Source organism: Electrona antarctica, assembly GCF_951216825.1.
Source record: "Electrona antarctica genome assembly, chromosome: 14".
Lineage (NCBI taxonomy): Eukaryota > Metazoa > Chordata > Actinopteri > Myctophiformes > Myctophidae > Electrona > Electrona antarctica.
Genome location: NC_136795.1, coordinates 25,723,526 through 25,746,679, shown reverse-complemented (window position 1 = coordinate 25,746,679; position 23,154 = coordinate 25,723,526). Strand labels below are relative to the sequence as shown.

General features: G+C 43.7%; 1 protein-coding gene across 1 annotated transcript in view; it reads left to right on the top strand.

The window, feature by feature from the left end:
* The window catches only part of olfm2a (olfactomedin 2a), an 81,793-nt gene that overhangs the window by 38,190 nt on the left and 20,449 nt on the right, over positions 1–23,154 (top strand). Inside the window, exon 2 of the mRNA XM_079521560.1 lies at positions 20,606–20,755. Coding sequence (XP_079377686.1) covers positions 20,606–20,755 — 150 coding nt within the window. The remainder of the gene's footprint in view (positions 1–20,605; positions 20,756–23,154) is intronic.

Sequence of the window (23,154 nt, the reverse complement as noted above, 5' to 3'; positions counted from 1 at the left end):
CAAGGTACCGATTTAGTGTGAATTATGTCTACGGCGTTATGAGAATCACTTTGAGTGTATAATGACGGTGGATTGTGGGAGCCTGCGTGACCGTGAGTGATGGCGGCGGCCAGAGGGCGCTTGAACGGTGGGCGATGGCGGTATCAATCATATTTGGGTTGGGGAGGTAGAGGCTGGAGAGCCATTCTGAGTGATGTATAGAGTGATCCTGGCTGTCAGTCACCGCCATGCTGGGAATGATGGCTTTCAGATTCAGAGATCATGGGGTGCGGGTGGGATGGTCGGAGGGGGTGTAGGTTGCTTATGGTTACAGTACATCTAGGCAGTGTGTGATACAGTGGTCCTTAAACATTTTAATTCCAAGGACCACCAGTTAGATTTTTTGTTTTGTTCTATCTTTGGGAGCCCAATGAGTCTACACTGTAAAGTCCTCAGTGTTCATTTAACTCTGACAGTATACACAGATGGAACCAAATTTGGTTCCATCTGTACATTCTTAGAGTTACAGACCTGTAACTCCTCAAGGGCCTCACTTTGAGAACCACTGATTTTATACATTGATGATTTCTGGGGTCATTATTTCATCGTCCACTTGAACCCTAGAGCGTCCCTAATCCCTGTTGTGAGGCGACAATTTAGTGAAAATAGAAGATCTACAAACTCAAGCTTGTAGACTGCTAGTTTCGGCAAAGATATTTGTGTAAGAGCAGAAAGGGTGCCTAGGCTGGGAGGCTTGGGAGACTCCGGTAAACAAAGTATAAAGGATTTAGTAGTAAACTATAGTAAACTACAATTCACTCAATTAAATGTAAGTACCGCTACAGCAATCTCTAATTGTAAGTCAGTCAGTCACGTTCCCATAGGATTTTCTCAACCCGGAGAATGTAATCCTTGATGAAAAAAAATTACGATTTTCAGACGACAGCGTCAATTCAACAGCACTTGGGATAAATGTCGAAAATCAATTGCCGTGGCAAATGAATTCATGAGGCATTTAACATAATTCTATTTACTTAAATTACAAGAAAGGTTTCCTGTCGAGATACAGTACATTCTCCCTTGACAATTAATGTGCTAAATGAATGAGCTGAAGTTAAGCTTGAGTTGCTCAGGCTTTCTCAACTTTGAGAAACCCTTTGAAATTGTATTATAATTTTACTTCAGACAGGGCTGGCCGGCTGGGAAAGCACATTTGAATATTTATTAATTTATTACAAAGATTTATAGTCCTTTTATTTGAACTTCAGTCGAGGGGGGGGGGGGGGGGGGGGGGGGGGGTACAATCTCAATTAGGGGGCTAAACTGCCCTGTCATGTGTGTGGTCTATGAATATGCTATGAGGGTTTAAAAATTATACTTTGTTGAGGGATCTATACTTGGTCCCCTCCTATTTTTGAGGGCCTACCGGTATTAGTGTAGATTTTCGTCTTACACAAACATTAAATTCCCATTGAATGGAGAATTTACGTCATATGTGTCTGAGCAAATCGACATATTACGTCATGATGATGTACGATGATAAGAGCGCCCCTCACTTTACACGGGTGTGATTTTTCCCTTTACATCACGCCTACAAGGCATCTGGTTACGACTCATTGTAAGCTTGTAGATAATGTATTTTTGAAGAAAGTCTGACGGTCCACCTAATGCCCAGAATGGGACACTATACTATGACTCATGTAGTTAAAGGGCCACTTCACCCCTTTTGCAACCACATCTTATTTTAATGATGTTTAGGACACAAGAAACACTTTCCTGGGGTTTGTATGTGTGTACTTTGTGTTTTTAGATATTTTAGTAATCGTGCAATATTCATGACCAAAATTTGTCATGAAAATGTGGTCTCACTTCCTTCCTGGACTACAAATCACACCTCCACCCAGCCTCCACAGGCAGGAGCAGTGCAACAAAGCATTATGGGCATTGTAGTAATCCAGCAATCCAGTCAAACCCTAGTCAAACACACCTAGTCAAACACATTATTTTATCTAGCCATTGTGCTACTGTTATCTACTAGTTTCTATTAACATCGAGTGACTGCAGTTTCTTCCAGCGGTGAAATATGTCCCTTTAAGCAGCAGCCATATTGGAATTGGGCCTTGATCTTCCTTACTTCATTCAGGTGTTATCAATGTCACGAATGAAGGCACGGTTCTGTTCAGGGGGCTGATATTTTGTCTCACTGGAAAGACTGCTACACCAGTCGGTCAAATTGGGGAACAGGGACCATCATGGCCCCTTGAGGGAGTGTAAAGGTCCATATCGTCCAGTTTTCGGTGAAGAAGTGACCACCGAAACTGTGGTTAGTAAAAACAGAGAGAAGTGTTGTGCGCGCAGTGACCACCACAGGGTGATGTCATGTTGTAGTTTTCCGTGGTCACCTCTTCACCGAAAACTGGACTATGAATAGGCTGAGAGTGTGCAAATGGAACCAAATTGAGCCATCCATTACACTCTCAGTTATGGAGGTCCTTGAAATTAAAACGTTTGCACTGTGCTACACAAAATGGAACAGATGTGACCTCCATTAGTATCATTGGTGAAGGAAGTATGGAAAAAGCCATGCATGTTCTGTGCTATTTGGGTGTCTCAGACATTTTGTGTGCATCCAGGAGATATGACACAGTTGACAGGCTGTGAGGACTCTCAAACAGGGGAATGAGTTTAGCATTTTCCAGTCCATTAGCTTTGAAGGATGGCCGCTGCTTTTATCTTGGGTGTTTGCATGGCGTCTTCACCATTAATAAATGCTTTGCTCAGTTGAAATGATTGAGCCTGTGTGTGCATGCGACTGTGTGTGCATGCAGATCTACAGTATGTATGTGTGCGTGCCTGCATGCATGTGCGTGTCTTTGTGAGTGTGCCTGGGTCTTGTGTGTTTGTTCAGGTATATTATTGTCTCTGGGGTAGTGGGTCCATCTGTCTGAAATAGACTCAACCTCAAGGTCTTGTCATTGTCATTAATAGCTGCACATTAAAGCATTTATACAGCCCACTTTTTCTAACAACGAATTATTGGACTATGACCTCCTTGGAGAAACAGAGTGAGCATGAGAATATTAAATTTGGAGTTGCTGGCCTTGCTGTCAGGTCTGGGGAGTGGGATTGACATATCTAGCTACAAACACTGTGAAATTATGTTTTGTTTTGTTTTTGTGTTTTTCTAAATCTCAGCGAAACTCTCAGCATGTGTCTAGAAGAACAAAATCAAAACTTGAAGATCAAACTATTTGCAGTGATTTCAAAGCATAAGGTGTTTCTGAATTATTTACCAACCTGAACTCTATAATTGAACAGTGTTGGGAAGAGTATCTACTCCCACAGCTGCTCTGTTGTTGTGATTGGACTTCCTCCCTCAACAGCGTGGCCCTGATAACATCCCTCTTAACTGGATGCAGTCAGGAAGCCTCTCTTTATGTGTGTGATAATCGAAGAGAAGGCCATTAACTTGCTGTACATTTGAACTTTGTTTTCTTCCCAAGCTCTCAGTGAACCATTTCAAATTCCAAGACTCGTGGCAAAAAACCTCATTATGTCGATTTTCAGAAGTCGGGCAATGCCATTAAGTCTTTTGCAAATATTTCACGTCATGTTTATGAACGGGTGATGTCAGGACAGTGCTTCTTGGAGTCACAGGAATATTCGTCACTCTGTGATCGTGTTTACCCAAGAGTCCCGTAATGTGTGTAGCTCTCATCAAAGCTTCAGATGGTCTTGAAACGGGGGTGTGCCAAGAGATAAACTACTCCTCACTCAACCCAGCATCTTCCATGCATGCTACGTGCCCTAGTAGTATATTCCCACTGCTCAGAGCTGGAATCTCTCTCTGCTTCACTTGCTTTCTACCCCCGTCTTTCCACCAGCTGAGAAGAACACACTGTTCATACAGTGTGGGCCTTTCTGTGACCCAAGTGGGCACAAGATTGCCTGGATGCTTGAACACATCTGGATAGTGCAAAACCATGTTTCTTAATGAGTCAATGAAGCCCTGCAACTCTCACACTTAAATGGTACCAGTTTGGCTATAAGGCGAGGCCAAGCTGTGTACTCTATTGGCTCTTTCCAGTTATTTATAGCTGGCACTTTTGTGCACGTACAGCATATGTGCATCCAAATGCACATATGCATGCATGTGAGTGGCATGCATGCACAAGCATGCTCTGCTAAATATATGAAGTATGTATGGCATGTATAGGACAATGCATAAGCATACAGTAATAGTGCAAAATACTTCTTATTTTTATGTGATTGTGTTTATGCCCCCCAGGTGTCGTTGAGGGGATAGTTAGCAACCAAATGGACTCTTACGAGGCTTAACTCTGAGCATACTGTATACACATGGAACCATGTGGTTCCATTTGAACTCTAAGAGTATTTGCACGCTCTTAGAGTTAAATTGACACTGAGGACTTTACAGCTCCCGTTTCGAATGGGATCAGTGTATTGAAACGGGGAAAATCAGGTGCAATCAGGCCTTTCAATAGAATGAGTAGACGTCTACCCGTCTACTCAGGTGCTCAGTAGGTTGATTCCTTCCGATTGTGTCGGTTGATCTGTGCAGTTTAATGCATCGCATGCAGCTACTGGAGCTCAGTAGGTGATCATTCCTTTCAATGCAGCCGTAACATCGAACATGCACTGCTCCCGTGCTTGCGGTTATGTTTAGGTTAGGATTAGAGATGCACTGCTCCCGTGCTTGCGGTTATGTTTAGGTTAGGATTAGAGATAGGGATAGTAATTTCGGAACAAGGAACCTTCTGACTAACGACACGGCACCGCTCCAGTAGCTGCATGCGATGCATTAAACTGCACAGATCAACCGACACAATCGGAAGGAATCAACCTACTGAGCACCTGAGTAGACGGGTAGACGTCTACTCAGTCTATTGAAAGGCCTGATTGCACCTGATTTTCCCCGTTTCAATACACTGATCCCATTCGAAACGGGTGTTTACAGTGCAATTGTTGTCTCTGAGATAAAAATCGTATCAAATGGGGCCTAATATGCATATCAAACTGGGAATCCTTGAAATAAAAAATGGTTGAAAATCACTGGTGTACTGCAGGGGTTCTCAACGTTTTTGGCCGGGGACCCCCGAAAATGCTTTGCTAACGTCTCGGGACCCCCCGCCCCCTTAAACCATTTTGGGCGGGAACCCCTTTTGGTGTTTTAAGCATTGTTATAATTTAGCTATTTAAAAATAGCAGATCTACAAGCTCATAGCGCGCCACCGAGTGGCGCGCTACAAGCTTGTATGTCTGCTATTTTTGAAAAATCGTGAATTTTGTATTTTTTAAAAATCATTTTAATTTTTATTTTTTTGAAAATATTTTGGGGACCCCCTAAAATAATTTGGCGACCCCCCGAGGGGTCGCGACCCACGGGTTGAGAACCCCTGGTGTACTGTATGCACGTGCACGTCTATTCCACTTTGACGGGGAAAGAGGGGAACACATAAAAGACTGACTTTGATTCCTGAAGAAAGCAGTGAGGCAGAAGAGGAAAATAAACTATTTCCCGCAATCAGAGCGTGTGGCCACGTTTGTTGGTGTGTGTAAAGCTGTCAACTTTAGCACTTCCACAATGCAATCTAATGAAGTTGAATTTAAAGACTGACTGACCCCTCTCGCAGCTTTTTTATGTGAGGACTATAACTTTTATGTTTACAGGTTTATTTGAGTTCAGACCTTGGTTGTCCTCTGCTATTACATTTTGAAGCAGTGTTGAGAGCAGAGTAGTGTTAATTGGAACACCAGTGGGGGTCATGGACATGGTATGTTATTTTTTTTGTTAATGTGATTTTTATTTTTACAAAAAATCTGCAGCAGGATGAACCCGGGGGCTCAGTAATAATTGGGCTCTTGACATTTCACATTTGGCAGTTTGATAATGTTAAACCAAAGCATGGGTGTCATAAAGGGGGGAAGGGGTTGCAGTGGTGTAAAGAAACATTTACATTTACTCAAGTACTGTACTTGAGTACAATTTTGAGGTATTTATACTTTGCTGGAGTATTTCCAAATTGCAATACTTGTACTTCTACTCCACTACATCTCAGATACAAATACTGTACTTTTTACTCCATTACAATTATTTGAAAAGTTTTGTTACTTTTTGAAGATTTAGATTATTACAAAGCATACATTAACCACTTCAACCCTATATATACCAGGCTAAAATACTGAGTAATAGTACTCTGCATCCGCGTAGCTGGCCAATGGCAAGAATCCCAATCCATACACATGTTTTTATTGAATGTGTGCCTTCAGCTAGGTCTTTGTGTCCAAAATGTTGTCCATTTTACAATATTTCATTAAGGTGCACTGTGTAGCATTTTGCTGCTTAATGCTCGCTTGTCACCAAAGCAACTCGCAGAGAGCTGTGTTTACAAGCAACATCATCACTCACTCCCATAAACCGAAGAGACGGCTGTGTTTCCAAGCAACATGGTTGCCATAACACGGACGGACGCGTCCACTGTGTAGATCCCATAACCCAGAGGGACGGTCACATTGTAATTGGCTATGTTCCGTCTCAGTCCCCCCTCCACTTTTGCACCAGTCATGATCAGAGTTATTTCATACACTGTCAGCAGAATGGAGGCCAACTACTTTTCATCGTGGCTGGCCAGCATGGCTGTTGTTGCAGGCTGCTCTGAAAATCACACATTTTAGAACAGAAGTTCCTAAAATGGTGTGCCGAGGGCGGCACACTGGTCCAGGTGTGCTTATTGGGATTCTGTGACAACAATGCACTATTATTCCAATATACTGTATACAAAAACACAAAAGGTTACTAATTATTATATAATAAATACTATCTCAGTACTTTGTGCAATACAGAGGCAAAGTCTATACCCTAAAAATAGTCACATTTTCTCGAGATTTTGACCCATTGGTGTGCATTGGGCAATAACATTAAAACCACTGCACTAGACACTGATAGGTCTCTCTCTCTGTTCTCTCAGTCCTCTAAGCTCCCAGTGACACCCAGCTGAGTATCCAGCTTCAGTAACCTTCAGTAAGGCTCTGTAAAATAAATCCCCACCCTCGCGTCCTCCTGACTGGGGTGCAGACTGCAGTGAGGGCACAACAGGTACTGAGTCAGCGGGAGGAGGAGATCCAACGGAAGTGTGATGGTGGTGGGAGTCGTAGAGGGAGGTGGTGATAGAGCAGGGAGGGGTAGGAGGGAGAGAGGCAGGAGGCAGAGGAGGAGGAGGAGAAGAGGAAGGTGTGAGTCATACTATTGACTGGCAGCCATGCTGCGTTGATCGTGGTAATCTGTTTTCCACAGGACTATAAGGGAGGCCACAGACTGACTTCAACGAATTGTACAGCTGGCCTGTGCATTGAGGGATGAGCTCCAGGTGTGTGCGTGCGTGCTAGCGTGTGTCTGTGTGTGTGTGTGTGTGTGTGTGTGTGCGCGCGCCCGCGTGCGTGTGCGTGTGTGTGTGTACACACATGCAGTATAGAGATGATGATGAGAAATGGTAATAATAAAGTAAATCCCAAATAGATCATTTTGGTTATGCTCGTCTTTACATACATACAATAGGTATACCTGCATGATGTGTTGACTGTGAATGCTTTGGTGGGGGGCGGGGGAAAAGTATAGGGAAAAGCACTGTATCTGTGCCAGATCATTAGAAGATTGGAGCTGATCTTATGGCCGCTGTATAGAGGCTCTGAGCTTCTCAGCCAAGCAGGGACAGATGTTGCTGCTTTGCTGCAGGCAAGCAGCATCGCAAGACTATGAAGCATGGCAGCACACGTCACACTGCAAAAAGAAAGAGGGATTGGAAAAGATAGAAAGAGAGATAGAGAGATGGTGGGAGGGAGATACAGAGAGAGAGAATAGGGTGGCAGCTTAACTTGTTTAGGTTGGAGGCATAGTGAATAGCAGAGGAGAGGCTTCAGTGATACCTCCTCCTGTCGTATCCAGTGTTCATTCCATCTGCCACTCGGCTCTCACTTTCAACTCTCTTCGTTAGATCCCACTCCCCTCCTCCTTATTGTCTCTGTCCTTCATGGTGCTGTAGTATCTCAGGGCTTATTTAGAATTTGGTGCACAACTGCTGTGTTGCTCACGAAAATGGCAGGAGTTTTTCGTTGAGCGGTTATAAATGAGACCGCAGAGAGCTCATTCCATTCGGCTCTCTCCCACATGAAAGCGCCCGCTTCATCTTCCAAGCTTGCCTCCTCTGTGTGCCGCTGCTTATGAAAGTTGTAATAGACTTCCAGTCACGCTCGTAAAGTTGAGAGCTATAGATTTATGATCTCATTTAGCTCTGGCTTTACAGGGCCGGCCTAATGAAACACCGGAGGAAGTTATGTCCTGAACGAATCTCGACACCGGTGCTCCGGCCCTAACACCTAATTGGCTGATCGGAATTGAAGTTTGTTCGTCGAGGCCGTTTGTAAAACTGAGATACTGAGCTTCTTTGCTTTGCAATCAATGTGTAGATTTGTTGGCTCTTTGATACACACGAAATATTGGGTCTTAATTTAATTTTGAGAGTGTAAAAATGGACAAATACTACTTCCCACCTGAATTAAAACATTGAATTCAATCGAGTGCTTCAGCATTTTCTGTGGATTGACGCATAGATCTTCTCTTTTATGACTTTGTCCTTCTGAGAGCACCAGCCTCCTGGTGGAGAGGGCCTGAGAGCACCAGCCTCCTGGTGGAGAGGCCTGGGAGCACCAGCCTCCTGGTGGAGAGGGCCTGGGAGCACCAGCCTCCTGGTGGAGAGGGCCTGAGAGCGCCAGCCTCCTGGTGGAGAGGCCTGAGAGAACCAGCCTCCTGGTGGAGAGGGCCTGGGAGCACCAGCCTCATGGTGGAGAGGGCCTGAGAGCACCAGCCTCCTGGTGGAGAGGGCCTGGGAGCACCAGCCTCCTGGTGGAGAGGGCCTGGGAGCACCAGCTTCCTGGTGGAGAGGGCCTGGGAGCACCAGCCTCCTGGTGGAGAGGGCCTGGGAGCACCAGCCTCCTGGTGGAGAGGGCCTGGGAGCACCAGCCTCATGGTGGAGAGGGCCTGAGAGCACCAGCCTCCTGGTGGAGAGGGCCTGAGAGCACCAGCCTCCTGGTGGAGAGGGCCTGGGAGCACCAGCCTCCTGGTGGAGAGGGCCTGAGAGCACCAGCCTCCTGGTGGAGAGGGCCTGGGAGCACCAGCCTCCTGGTGGAGAGGGCCTGAGAGCACCAGCCTCCTGGTGGAGAGGGCCTGAGAGCACCAGCCTCCTGGTGGAGAGGGCCTGGGAGCACCAGCCTCCTGGTGGAGAGGCCTGGGAGCACCAACCTCATGGTGGAGAGGGCCTGGGAGCACCAGCCTCCTGGTGGAGAGGCCTGGGAGCACCAACCTCATGGTGGAGAGGGCCTGAAGCGCACAAGACACCTTCACATCAACCCCTGTGTAACTGATTATAGTGCCGTTGCACCGCGCAACTGTAGAGAACAGTTGCACCGCTCACTTCACAGGGGTGTGATTTTTATTATTACAGTAGAAGTTTACAGACCAAACTGTAAATAAAAGGTTTACATGACTTTCTGTCTCAGTCCGTATATAGCGAGCTGTAGTGAATAAGTACAGAACAGTTGCAACGCTCACTTCACAGGGGTGTGATTTTTATTATTACAGTAGAAGTTTACAGACCAAACTGTAAATAAAAGGTTTACATGACTTTCTGCCTCAGTCCGTATATAGCAAGCTGTATTGAATAAGCAGAGAACAGAATATGGGACAGAGTTGCACCACTCACTTCACATGGGTGTGATTTTTATTATTACTACAGTAGAAGTTTTTTTCTTATGAAAGCAGAGAGTCTTCTGTTTCATACGGTATATAGTATTTATATGTCGCTATAGGCCTTATTTTGTGAATATTGAGTTCGGGTCCATGTCTTCTCTGCAGTTATATCTGGTGGGCGCAATGTGCAATGTAACCAATTTATGACAAACTGTACATGGGATCAATGTTTACTCTTTTCCTCGTAAAAGTACACATTCAGGGCTTTCATTCGGTGTATAGGATGTATAGCATATTTATTGTGTTTATTGTTATATCTGCCTGTCAATGTCTGACTATAAACCTTCATAACTCTGCTTTCTTAGATGATGATGATGATTGCCTCATTGTCTTGATCGCAAAACATTGGGGGGGGGGGGGGGGTTCATGGGCACATTGGGCAGCAAAAGTCTTGATCCGTACGGCTATAAAAAGTCCCATTCCACCGTTCGGTTCAGAACTATAGTATAACGGTGAGACGCGTTGTCATCATCAGCTGATTTTGTTTTTCAAGCTAGTGAAGTATATTTACTAACAAGAGAACATGCCTGGGCATGCAGGTTGGAGGCGATGGAGGAAAAAAAAAGATTCACCCGGTTGTGATGTCAACGACAACGGATCACAACACCACGGTTTAGGACGCGGAAAAGTTCGTTATACATTACACCCGGGTCGATTACGTCCCCGATGCGTTCATTGCGGTCTTATCACTACAATTATAATGAATAAAAAAGCGTTACAATCACACGTCCGAGCGATCTCCGATTATGACGGTTCTGCATGGCGATACGTGATCCACCAACGGCACACTGTCTTGTCGTGGCGGCCCCTCGATACTGTGGTTAGTTCGTAGTATTGTAGGCTCGGGGATCGTTTGGTCGCTACAGTATGAAGAAGGAAACATGCATCTGTCCATGTGTGTTGCAGACACGGTGCATATGTGTTTAGGCAGCGATCCGTTCATCATGTTTTTTTCCGAGAGACAGAGCCAGCCAGGACAGAGCCCCCATCTCGCAAGGCCCTCCTCCTGCAGGAGAAACAGGAGGGGAGGGGGGAATCGAGTAGTATAGTGTTGTGTGAAAGCCAATAGGTGGAGGAAAGCCTGGTGAGGCGAGGTTAGGTGAAATTTGATTCTTTTCACACACCGACTGGATCATTCCATTTTACACTGGCTTAGTGGCTTCTACACGTAAAGCGGCCCGCCCTCCTGTTTTCAGGAGGGGAGGTTTTTTTTTGTTTTTTTTTTTTAAAAAGATGAATGAAAGTATGCTATAAAAAAGTGATTGAAACGTATTGATACGTGATTCGCACCCGACGTTTGATTAATTGATAACGTATTGATACGCGATTCGCGTCGGCTGTGTTAATTAGGATTTAGTTGACACAATGAAATAAAATGGCGATAGTATTCTGTGTGGGGCAGACGGCCTGTCACAGCCAGATTTGGGAGAGCAGCGCAGCTTTGTTGTTGCGAGGAAAGCGGTAAAATGAGACTTTCGTGGTTGTTTTCGTCTCAGATTTAGTCCGACGGACACAAAAGCGACACAAAAGTAGGACCCGGAAGTATCTCAGGAGGGGGCGCTCACGTCACAGCTAAAATACTGAATAGGAACCCGAGGACAACATTTCTCATCATTTATTCTCTAAACACATACTGTAGGACTACTTTTTTTTTAGCTTACTAATGACCACAGTATCTCCTCCTCTTCTCCTCTCTCAGCAGACCAGACACTGAAGCTGTCATTCTGCACTGTGGCTGGGCACATCCCTGGCCATTTGGACGAAAGGGAGAGGAAATTGCCTCCCTCTCATTGAAATTAGAGCCCTTATAGCTATATCTTCACTGTCAGCCTTTCTTAAACCACAAGTCTTTCATTTTCATCCCCCCCGTCTGTGTCTCTATCTGTCGCAGTGAGAGAGGGTGGCAGCAGGGCATGGTTGTGGTTATAGCGGTGTGATGTGCCGGGTCGCCACAGGTCTCAGACACCCAGGCTTATCGAGGCACTGCCATGGACGGCAGACAGGAAGTCCCTAGGGTGACGATCTCTGGCCGCACACGTCGGACATCTTAAGAGTGATGTAGTTTTCATTTCACCAACTGTCTGAGCCCCATTGATTTTTAATTCCACCCTCAATCTCCTGTTGTTTTTATTGCCGCCGTCATTTTCCTAATGCGTTTTTGCTTGGCAGGCCTTGAGTGTCACAAAGGCGTTTCAAATCTGGTACTTGCACATTTTCATTTCAGCCGCACCCACCAGCATTTCTAATGGAACCATCTGCAAGCTGAACGATTCCTTCTTTCTGAAAACTCTGTTTCTATCCATGGGTGGATTAGCCCCCGAACATTAAGTGCTAGCCAGCTAGCAGTATTGTTATCAATGTTCTCTCAGAGCTATCTCACCATCAAGACTTCAATTTAATCTCCTCTTCCTTGACCTCCCTTTAACTACGGTATGTTCCACAATTCTCCATTCCACTCTCCAGATCCCTGCATATTTATTGCTGGTTTCTTTCTATACCAAGGAGACGTTGTTCTCATACTAATGAGATATCTGGTGGGCTGCAATGGGTGTACAGATGCTACGAGCCAGTGTCAATGAGCCTTTCTCCTCTGCGGAGAGCAAACAGTATCATAATAAGTATCATATTCATATAAATAAGCCAGTGTTGTTAAACACATGTAAACTGACAAGTCCTACAGTGAGAGGCCAACTGCTTACGGGGGCTGAAATATAGATATCTCTGCAAGCAGGCGCTGAGTAAAGTATAAATGCATTTGCATGTCAGAGTCAGACTGAGCTCTGCCGGCCACTGCATTCAACGGTGATGATAAGGGGTGAGGCGTGTCTTAGTGCAAAATAGATAGGTGGGTTGTAATGAAATTGTGGCTGATTAAAATAAGCTCTTAATTACCCTGCATTTATGCAACATTAGGGAGCAGAGGACAGGTTGTGTGAGCATGAAAACTACAGTACTCTCAGTTCTCTCTGTGTTTTCTGTTTATTAAAGAGCTGGAGAGACAGAGAGACCCCTTTTGCTGAACAAACTCTATATAGCAATGATTACTATCAGAACGCTTTAACATTTTAACAAAACACCTTTTGTTTTAACCAAAAAACATCACTTACCCTACCTTTAATTTGAAACTGGAAGAAAATGCAAATGAAGAACAGATCGACCATGGGTAGAAACAAGAATATTTATACAGTCTGGTAATGGAGATATTTGCATGTACGGTAATTCATACGTTTCAAATATAACCTTTTTTGAACTTCCACATATTACTGTCTGTGGCCACTGCCCCGGTGGCGGTGAAGACAGAGTGACTCAAACTCTGTCTGGAGTTCACGTTGATAGCTATATGAAATATTGATGTGCACTTGTACATTCATTCCAATCCTGAGACTGTTTTGTATTCAAAAAGTGAGTATCTGGTGCGTGGGCAACCCTCCTCCACATGTACAGTATGGATGCTTGCAGTGGTATTTAATGTATGAGAGGGAGCACAACATGGCTAGCAGGCTGAAGTGGAGTCTGCACTTTGACCTAACTTCCACCTGTTGGCACTCTGCAGGTTAACACCAGTAATGAGCAGCCGACGAAAGAGCATGGTCTGTATTTGTAATAGTAAGAGAAATCTATGAAAATCTGGGAACTAAATCGTTACCAAGAAATTTCTTCACCAATGTGTTTCTAAAGGTGTCTAATAACATGTACTAAAAGTTTGAAATTCAACTCCCGTGGGAAAATTGAGTTATTAGCATAATATGTGACCATACCCATAACATCCTATATAAGGCAAAAAAGTCCAAATTTCATCATTCTTTAAGTAGCATGTGACATATGAAACTAGGGTGTTTGCATGATTCTGAATCCATTCCAAGCATTAGTTTTGCACAAAAAACACTCCTTGGGAGGAAAACGGCCACACAAACGTGATGAGGTCAGCACATTTGGTCAACTGGATATGGCCTAATTTAGCCCAAGGAGTGTTTTTTGTGCAAAACTAATGCTTGGAATGGATTCAGAATCATGAAATCACCCTAGTTTCATATGTCACATGCTACTTAAAGAATGATGAAATTTGGACTTTTTTGCCTTATATAGGATGTTATGGGTATGGTCACATATTATGCTAATAACTCAATTTTCCCACGGGAGTTGAATTTCAAACTTTTAGTACATGTTATTAGACACCTTTAGAAACACATTGGTGAAGAAATTTCTTGGTAACGATTTAGTTCCCAGATTGGTCAAATACCTGATAAAATGCCCTTACTATAAACACATGCGTTGCTATAGCATGTACATACATGCAAACTGTTCTAGCATACTATGCATAACCTTAGCTAAAGATTTAGACTCTCATAGATGTATTCATCGATTCTGACATTTTCAATCTACGAGAGTCTAAGCGAACTCGCCCCATGGTCCTGCGCCGAAAACCCCCTGCCCTTGAATGGCTCTGAACATGTACAAATGCAAAATCTAGGGTGCTTCACCTGCTGACCCACTTGTCCGGTTTCCTTGCGCATAGCCTGTAAAACCCGTAGGTCCATAGTTTTCAATAAAAAAGTGTTTTAATCCACTGTTTTAATGCACTGGCTGCGCACCCCTGACCGCCAGGGGCACTGTTGCGCAGTTGCAATCGAGGAAAGATTAAAGATGGATGAAAGATTCCGAGACAGATTGGATTAAAATGTCAGAATCGATAAATACATCTACGAGAGTCTAAATCTTAGGCTAGCATCACCTAGTGAAATCTGTGTTAATTTGAGTGTAAAGGGTCCATTTGTGTCACTTTTTACAATCTCAGATTAAAATAACATTTTGGATGTTACTGATCATTATAATTGTAACTCCCTCCAAGCACAGACAGACACAAGTGGCTTCCTCTACTGATTTATTTGAAGGTGTCTTCAAATCCTCCAAACCCACCGTGAAAACTAAACAAACAATAAAACAAGCACGTTACAATTAACATTACAATTACAATTAACAAATTACATGCACAGCATGTAGATGCAAACATTTCACATAGTAAAATACAGACAAAACAAACAACAAATACCTCGTTGGCTGCGTGCATAACAAAGAGGGAATACTCTCCAGTCTTCAGGTCCTTATAACCTTTTCTTAGACAGTCTCTTATGACCTTTACTTCTTGTAACTTTAAAGTCTTTGTGTGACCATGACCAGTGTAAACGGAGCTGGCAGAGCTGCTGCACCTTGCTGCTTCTAGCTGCTTGTGGCTTGATTGCATACACAAAACTCCTGTGTACCAATTGACATGAGAGCAGACCAAACGAGACACAGAATATGACGTTGACTCTTCAAAATAAAAGTATTACAACAACTTGACACAAAAATACATGAAATAATGTTTTAACATGAATGTGACTTAACTATGAACTTCTTAATTATGAACTTAGACCTATAGAAATATAATAACAATCATGAACTTATTTTAGCCTTCTTATGAACTTTGTCTTAGTTAGAGAAATAAACAAATTATATTACTTGTAGTGGCAGCAGTTACAATAATTACAGTAACACGCACGTGTGAACGCACACATAGCACACACAGAGAGATGATGAGAGGTCCTGACAGTGAGTGAGAGGGAGGTGGATAAGAGAATCAGACCATCTTCCTCCAGGGCGAGACAGAATAAAATCAGATGTCGTGGAGAAAAGTTTGAAGACTTTTCCCTTTGAGATGATTCTCTTTTGTCTTCTCCTTCACTGAAACCAGCTCATATGAACTACGTCCTCTACAGAGTACAGACATCTGTCATCCCTCAACCGAACAGCCTTCTGTTCTGATCTGACGCTGGATTGCCGCAAAGAAAGAAGCTCAATAATAAAAGAAGCCCTGACTGATATAAGATGACGTTCGGACCATTGCATAGACTGAGAAGGCAGGAACTCGGCAACACACATCTGTAGTAAAAAATAATGGAAAGATAATTAACCCGAGGAGCAATCATTTCCATCAAAAGTCACTTGTGTGCCCCCTGCACATATCTGAGAGAGTGAAATGTATGAATTGCAAATGAGAAATGAATACCATTACTCCCACTGTGAATTCAATTAGTGTAACTAATGTGGCTATTCTATTGTATGATCCTGCTCACTACACCTTGAATAATATACAATAGAAATGTAAACTGTGAAGAAAATTTGGTGTGGCAAACCTTACCTTAACATTTGACATCTCTTACTGCGGTTTTAAGCCTGTAGCTTTAGCTGTATAGGTTATAATAGACAGAAACTACTATCAAGGAAACTGCTGTTATTTAGCTAAATAGCTAGCCTACAAACATGAACATGCAAGCCTAGTTAAGCCAAACCCAGATGTAAGTGGGGATATCATGTGTTGGTGAATTTTTTTAGGTTAATGTAGCCTATACAAATGTGTGTACATTACTACTATTCGTAAGTCGGACTAACGGATGCCCCCCATGTCGGGTATAGTGGTAGAATTTAGTAGGCTACTATGGGTATATTGAGCACCTGCCTAAACTTAACTGGGTGCAATTATTATTGTCTCTGAATGTGTGTTTTGGGCATAACATAAATTAGATACACCAGAGTTGTGTGTTGAGTTGGCTCATTGCCATTTATTTACAGTTTGTGACAGATTCAGGAAGTTGGAGGGGACGGGGACAATCTTCTGCTGAGGAAAAGTGTCCATCTAGCAGCATTAATGATGTGATAATGATTTCAGGGGGGAAATGCATGGAACCTAGCTCCAGCAACGTTTCCTCATTTATGTCCAAGACACATCCATGATATCTTGACATATCAATTGAATAACCACACGCTCATTCTCAGTTACGTTCTTTATTTAAACCACCTATTAAAGCATGACAGAGAAGCTCCAAAAAGCGTTAAAGCTCCAAAATGGATATTGATGATGGTTACCATGAGGCTATAATGGGTTCACAACAGCCTTAGAGGATGAGATATTTAAACATATTTTATCAGCAATCAATTTTAGACTATTAATTGAAATAAATCTCTTTCTCGCTCTCTTTCTCCCTCCCTCTCTCCTAACCACTCATTTCCATGCAAAGAATAGGCACTCGCCAATGCAATATTGATAATTTAGCCTGGATTATTAATTATTTTTTCAACCTCGATGTGGAGACCCTCAGAAATGTCATCTTCTATGGCGCAAGTACATTTACAACGTGGGAGATTAGGAAGATATATTGAAATAACATTTACAAAGCTGCAGAACATTTAGTGGTCTATGATCAAAATTGGTCCATGGTCAGAAGATAGTTTTTATATTTTTTTCATGAACAAGAATAGACAAAGACATACAGAAAGCAATAAGACAAACAATTGAACATTACAGTATGTGTTGCCAAACATCAACTCAGGAAATAAAAATAGTAGACAAATGCTATAATTGCTGGAGTTCACACACATACAGGATAATAATAAAATGGAAACAATATATGAACACGCACGCACGCGCACACGCACGCACGCGCACGCACGCACGCACGCACGCACGCGCACACACACACACACACACACACACACACACACACACACACACACACACACATACACATACACACACACACAATGGAAGTAATATTGGACAATAAAGTACCGTATATAAAGAAAATAGATAATAACAGATATCATCGCATCTATGGGATCACTCCTTAGAAATGTAAGCATCTATGTATCATCTAAACATGGGTATTTGTGATAGTTTATATATTAATGGAGAGATGAGCCTAATATGCAGTATATTTGGTTCAGGAATCTCCCCTTGTTAGGCTACGAGTCGCTGAGTGAGCCGAGAGAGTATTGTCCATTTTAAAAAGTAGACACTTGCAACTTTTATTGTGCTAAATAAAGTACCATCAATTATGTTAACTTGTTAAGGTTAAGGTACGTTATCTTAGGTAACGGCAGCTGAGCTAACGTTATTTAAAAACTTGCTAGAAGCATATGTACAGCATGCAAAGCAGGGGTCTGCAAGTATGTTTGGCCTCAGGCCAATTTCTTCGTACACTATTAGATGGAGGGTGAGGCCAGCACATAATCAAAGGCTAATTTAAGAAATTGATTGCTTGTGTCATTAGTAGGCCCATCCTGGGGAGTGTGGGTGAATATTCAGCTCTACAATGCATGCCACTGCCTGATTTGTGATCGTCTGTACCTGTCATTCACTCTCAAGATAGTTAAAACTATAATAAGCATTCTTCAGGTGGGGGTAGATTCTGTGTGAGACTATCCGATATTTTAAAAGGGAAAAGTATTTTCTTTTTTGTGCAGATTATCAACATTATTTGCCGGGGCAGATATTGGTGGGCACATTTTTGCTGGCTTGTAGCTTATGATGTAAGGACCTATAACTATAGTTAGTGGGCAACATACCAGAGAAGATAACGGACGGTCACAACAAGCTCCTAAATATATATGTAGATGGCAATACCAGAACTTTGGAAAAACTCAGAATTGGGTAAAATACCAAAACCAAAATAGCACTATACCAGTGAGACATGGGCGATTGGGCGAGGTCGTATGCATGACGTCAGTCTGCTGGGCGAGCGCTGGCGCTTTGGCATGGGGGGTCAGATCAACATATGGAATTAATTCTGTACTGGCCATATATGGAGCATGTCTTGAGTGTACAGGGTTTGATGAGGTCAGATCAACATATGGAATGTGTTGTCCGGAGCCTGGCTAATAAATACATGTATCAACAAGGTGGAGTCATTCACCCAGCCATTAAGCCACATGATTTGTATTGACTGGCAAACCAGGTCCGGCAAAAATGTAGTTTTGTATTTATTATCATCGTCATCATTATTGTTTTAAAGTAGTGGTGTCAGGATACTGACGGGAATTCACATGTCCTAACAGAATGGAAAGACACAGTATTGTTTCGCATAATGCATCATTGGCAGGCAGTATTAAAAGTCATTCAAACCAAGAGCAGGGGGAAGGTGTAGTGAAAGATTGAGAGTGCAGATTGAGACGAGATCACGAGAAGGTGGGGCAAGTAGCAAGGGGGATTGGCGGGAGTGACGAGATGTGACAGTGAGCACATTGGCTCGCAGGGTGGTTGCTACTTTATACCCCAATCACATAGCCTGCACGTCCCCCAAGACATTTTAATCTGATCCACATCTCCCCCCTACCTGCCTACCTGAGCATGCAGCACAGCATCGCTCAGAGCAGAGAACAACAGAGTAGTACAAAACAAGAGCAGTACAAAATCGAGTAGAACAGGATATAGTAATACAGAGTAGAACATGGTATAGTAGTACAGAGTTGAACAGAATAAGGGTAGAGTAAAACAGAATAATAGTGCAGAACAGAGTAGAGTTGAACAGATAAGAATACTAGAACAAATTAGACTAGAGCAGAAAAGAACAGAGTACAAAGGAGTACACCGAGTATAGTAGAACAGAATAGAGTAATAGGGTAGATAAGATCAGGGCTGGGTGTGGAATTATTTCCTTGTTTTTCCCTTCCGTTATCATGATTCTTCAATTTCATCACTGAAATGACTGCTGTGTATGTATGTGTGCATGTGTATGTGTACGTGTACGTGTACGTGTACGTGTATGTGTATGTGTATGTGTATGTGTATGTGTATGTGTATGTGTATGTGTATGTGTACAGTGTGTGTGTGTGTGTGCGTGTGTGCGTGCGTGCGTGCGTGCGTGTACGGCGTGCATGTGCTTTCTGCCATAGGGTCTGCACCTACAGTATATTTCTGCAAGTGTGTGTACATGCTGTGTAGTGTGTGAACGGACAGATATGTATAGCGTGCAAATTATTGTGAGAGAGTGCAGTGTGCGTGTTGTGTGCCTGCGCCTATGCACGTTTGCTAGCAGGCACACTGCACTACTTTTGATTGGATTAGCCAGAGAGAGACATCTATCCTTTCAGCCCCTCCCCCCCACGGGTAAAGAGCAGCATTATCGATCCCAAGCGGCTCCATTTCCTTTCTGTGTCCAAACTGATTAGATCCTGTGCTTTCACGCAGACTTCCCTGATCCCTCCCTCTCCTTCTCTCCTTTGTAATCATCTTTTGTCGCCCCATCTTTCTTTGTCTTTCTTCACTCTCCATCTATCTGTTACTCCATCTCTGCCACACTGTCGTCTTTTTTTTTCTCACACATTTGTGGTTTGCCACGCCAGTGTCCCGGCCGACTGGTAGAAGAGCCAAGGCACTCTCTAATTCCTTTATTTTCTCCCAAAGATTGGTCTGTTATCCCTTCCTGACCGCCTGTGTAACCTCCATCCCTCTCAATCCCCACACAGTAAAACACTTGACCAGTATTAAAGTCTGTTTTTACCCTTTCAGACATAACGCTGAGGATTTCACTGTACTTCTCTCTCTCTCTCTCTCTCTCTCTCTCTCTCTCTCTCTCTCTCTCTCTCTCTCTCTCCAAAATAAGGCTAAGTTGAGAAATCAATTACCATTCAGCGCTTATTGGGAAAAGCAATGTTTTGGCACAATAATCACAAACCGAGTTTTTGTGTCTAACCATTGGTGACAGCATGGGCAGAAACCACTCAGGAAAATAGAGCGTGTGCCTTTGAATCTCAAGACAACTGCTAAAACTACTATGAAGTGAACACAAAGAATTATAGTCTCAAAAGATGATTTTGAAGCGAGGCATTTCACATCACATTGATTATGACTATGCGAGCGTGCTCATTGCCGCCACAAGGTATTTTGTCTGGCCGTTGCATTTTGAAAAGCGAATTTGAAACGAGTGAGAGCAGCACTGAAGCTTCTCTCTGCGTGTCTAAATGACATGTTGTTCCGTCTCTCTGCAGGCATTGTACCCGAGCCCAGAAGAAGGCTGGCAAATCTACAGTTCTGCACAGGATGCAGATGGGAAGTGTATCTGTACCGTGGTCGCCCCCGCCCAGAACATGTGTAACCGCGACCCACGCAGCAGGCAGCTCCGTCAACTCATGGAGAAGGTGACAGCTGTCAATAAGTCTTAGCAGCACACACGCACGCACGCACGCACGCACGCACGCACGCACACACACACACACACACACACACACACACACACACACACACACACACACACACACACACACACACACACACACACACACACACACACACACACACACACACACACACACACACACACACACACACACACAGGATTTTACAGTGTAGATTGGGTTCCCACTTCCCAGAGATTTAAAAAAAAAATGTATCAAATGGGGTCTGTAGCCTAATGTATATCAACGTTGAGGGGCTTGAAATAAGAAATAAAGGGGTCTTGAAATTAAATAAGGTTGAGAATCACTACTATAGACCAGTATAGACAGACGCAACCATGCCTGGTTGCGTCTGTCAAATGCAGGTTGCTGGAGTAAACAGCCCCACTTTCTTTAGCCCTGTTGAAATGTAATCAGTGGTGCACATAACCAGTCCACTGTGAATTACGGGATTGTTATAATTGTGCAGTGGCCTGTTCTCCAACCAAGAGAGCTGAAGTGATTGAAGTGTAATTAAACTGAAAGGAGGAAATGTCCTAAATAGACCCACAAAATTGGATTCATTGAGCCTTGACCTTGTACCATTTGAAACTCATTGGCTAAAGTTATGACAATGAAAAAGTGCTCTGCAAATTATCAAATGAACACTCCTGAACGCACGCACGCACGCACGCACGCACGCACGCACGCACGCACGCACGCACGCAGGCAGGCAGGCAGGCACACACACACACACACACACACACACACACACACACACACACACACACACACACACACACACACACACACACACACACACACACACACACACACACACACACACACACACACACACACACACACAATTGGATTCCAGGATGGTTGTACTTGTGTAATGTAGCATTAGTTCATTGAATATACGGTACCTGTTTATACTCGGTTAAACATAGATAAGTTAAAGGTTGCATAGTTATTGTCTCCACCAGGCCGAAGGCATGGGGAGAGAGTATGTTTTGCACTCCGTCCGTCCGTGTGTCCGTCCGTCCGTCCGTGTGTCCGTCCGTCCGTCCGTCCGTCCGTCCGTCCGTCCGTCCGTCCGTCCGTCCGTCCGTCCGTCCGTCCGTGATCAGCTAATCTCCGGCACCATTAACCCGGTCGATGCCAAAGTTTGCACACACACTCCCTGGATGCCAACGATGAACCTCTGCCCCAAAATGTCCAGAACGGCCTGTTATAGCGCCACCAGGAGGCCGCTTTGTGCAAAACAAGTTTTTGGACAGTACACCTACAGATTTTGTCCAAACATCACGCAAATACACAGTCTCTCTAGAGCCATTCAACGAAACAGGTCTTTCAGATTTCTCAGACTCCATCCTGATTGGCTAAGATTGGCTTCCAAAGCAAGCAGGAGTGCTCAGTTTCAAACAAAATGCTGCAAATCATGAACACATCGTGTGATTTCCGTGAAATTGTGCATGCACATTCCCACTAGGCCGAGGAAGAAATGCCACATGAAAATTTTCAACTCAGCCTCATGGTGGCGCTATAACTGGCAGAAAAGTGTTTTTAGAAAGACCTTGCGGCCTTGTTTCCATTCGGGTCCCATCCACTCACACATGACATGAATAATAATTTAACACAGTAACAACAGTTGATATAACAGCATATCAATTTCCTCTAAACATGAAATCTGTGGATAACTTTGTATGCCAACTCCCTAGAGGCCAAGGAAAAACCTTTGCCTGGAATTTTTCACATCTTTTTTCACATCGTTTGTTTGATTTCTCATAATCCACCCTCATTGGCTACGATTGGCTTCTAAACTTTTCAGGAGTAGCCCGCTTTGTACCCGTTTTGTACAAATCGCCACAACTACTCAACGCAGCGTCCGATTGTGGTGAAACTGTGCATGCATATTCCCACTAGGCTTTGGAAGAAATGCCACTTGACAGTTTTCAAATCAGCCTCATGGTGGTGCTACAACAAGCCAAGCCACGTCACACACACACACACACACACACACACACACACGCATATACGCACGCGCACACGCACACACGTTTATATTGCTCCTAAACATTTTGCCAAACATCACACTCACACTCTTATCCTCCTGGTGGAGACCTGTGCCCAGAAGGGCACTTTTTCTAGTTGTTTATGATGTCATGATCATGACATAATATGGAGTATGCAAATGTAATCTTCTAATTCTGCAGTACTCTTGTACAAGGCACAAACATGCACGTCGCGTGCACACAGTCACAACAATAGTATGTACTATCAGTAAGACACCCTGAGGGCGAGAAGCGACCTTGCCCATCCAGGTGGATGTGTGCACGCATCCACCTGGGTGATGGCAGACTGCTGGGCGAGTGCTGGCG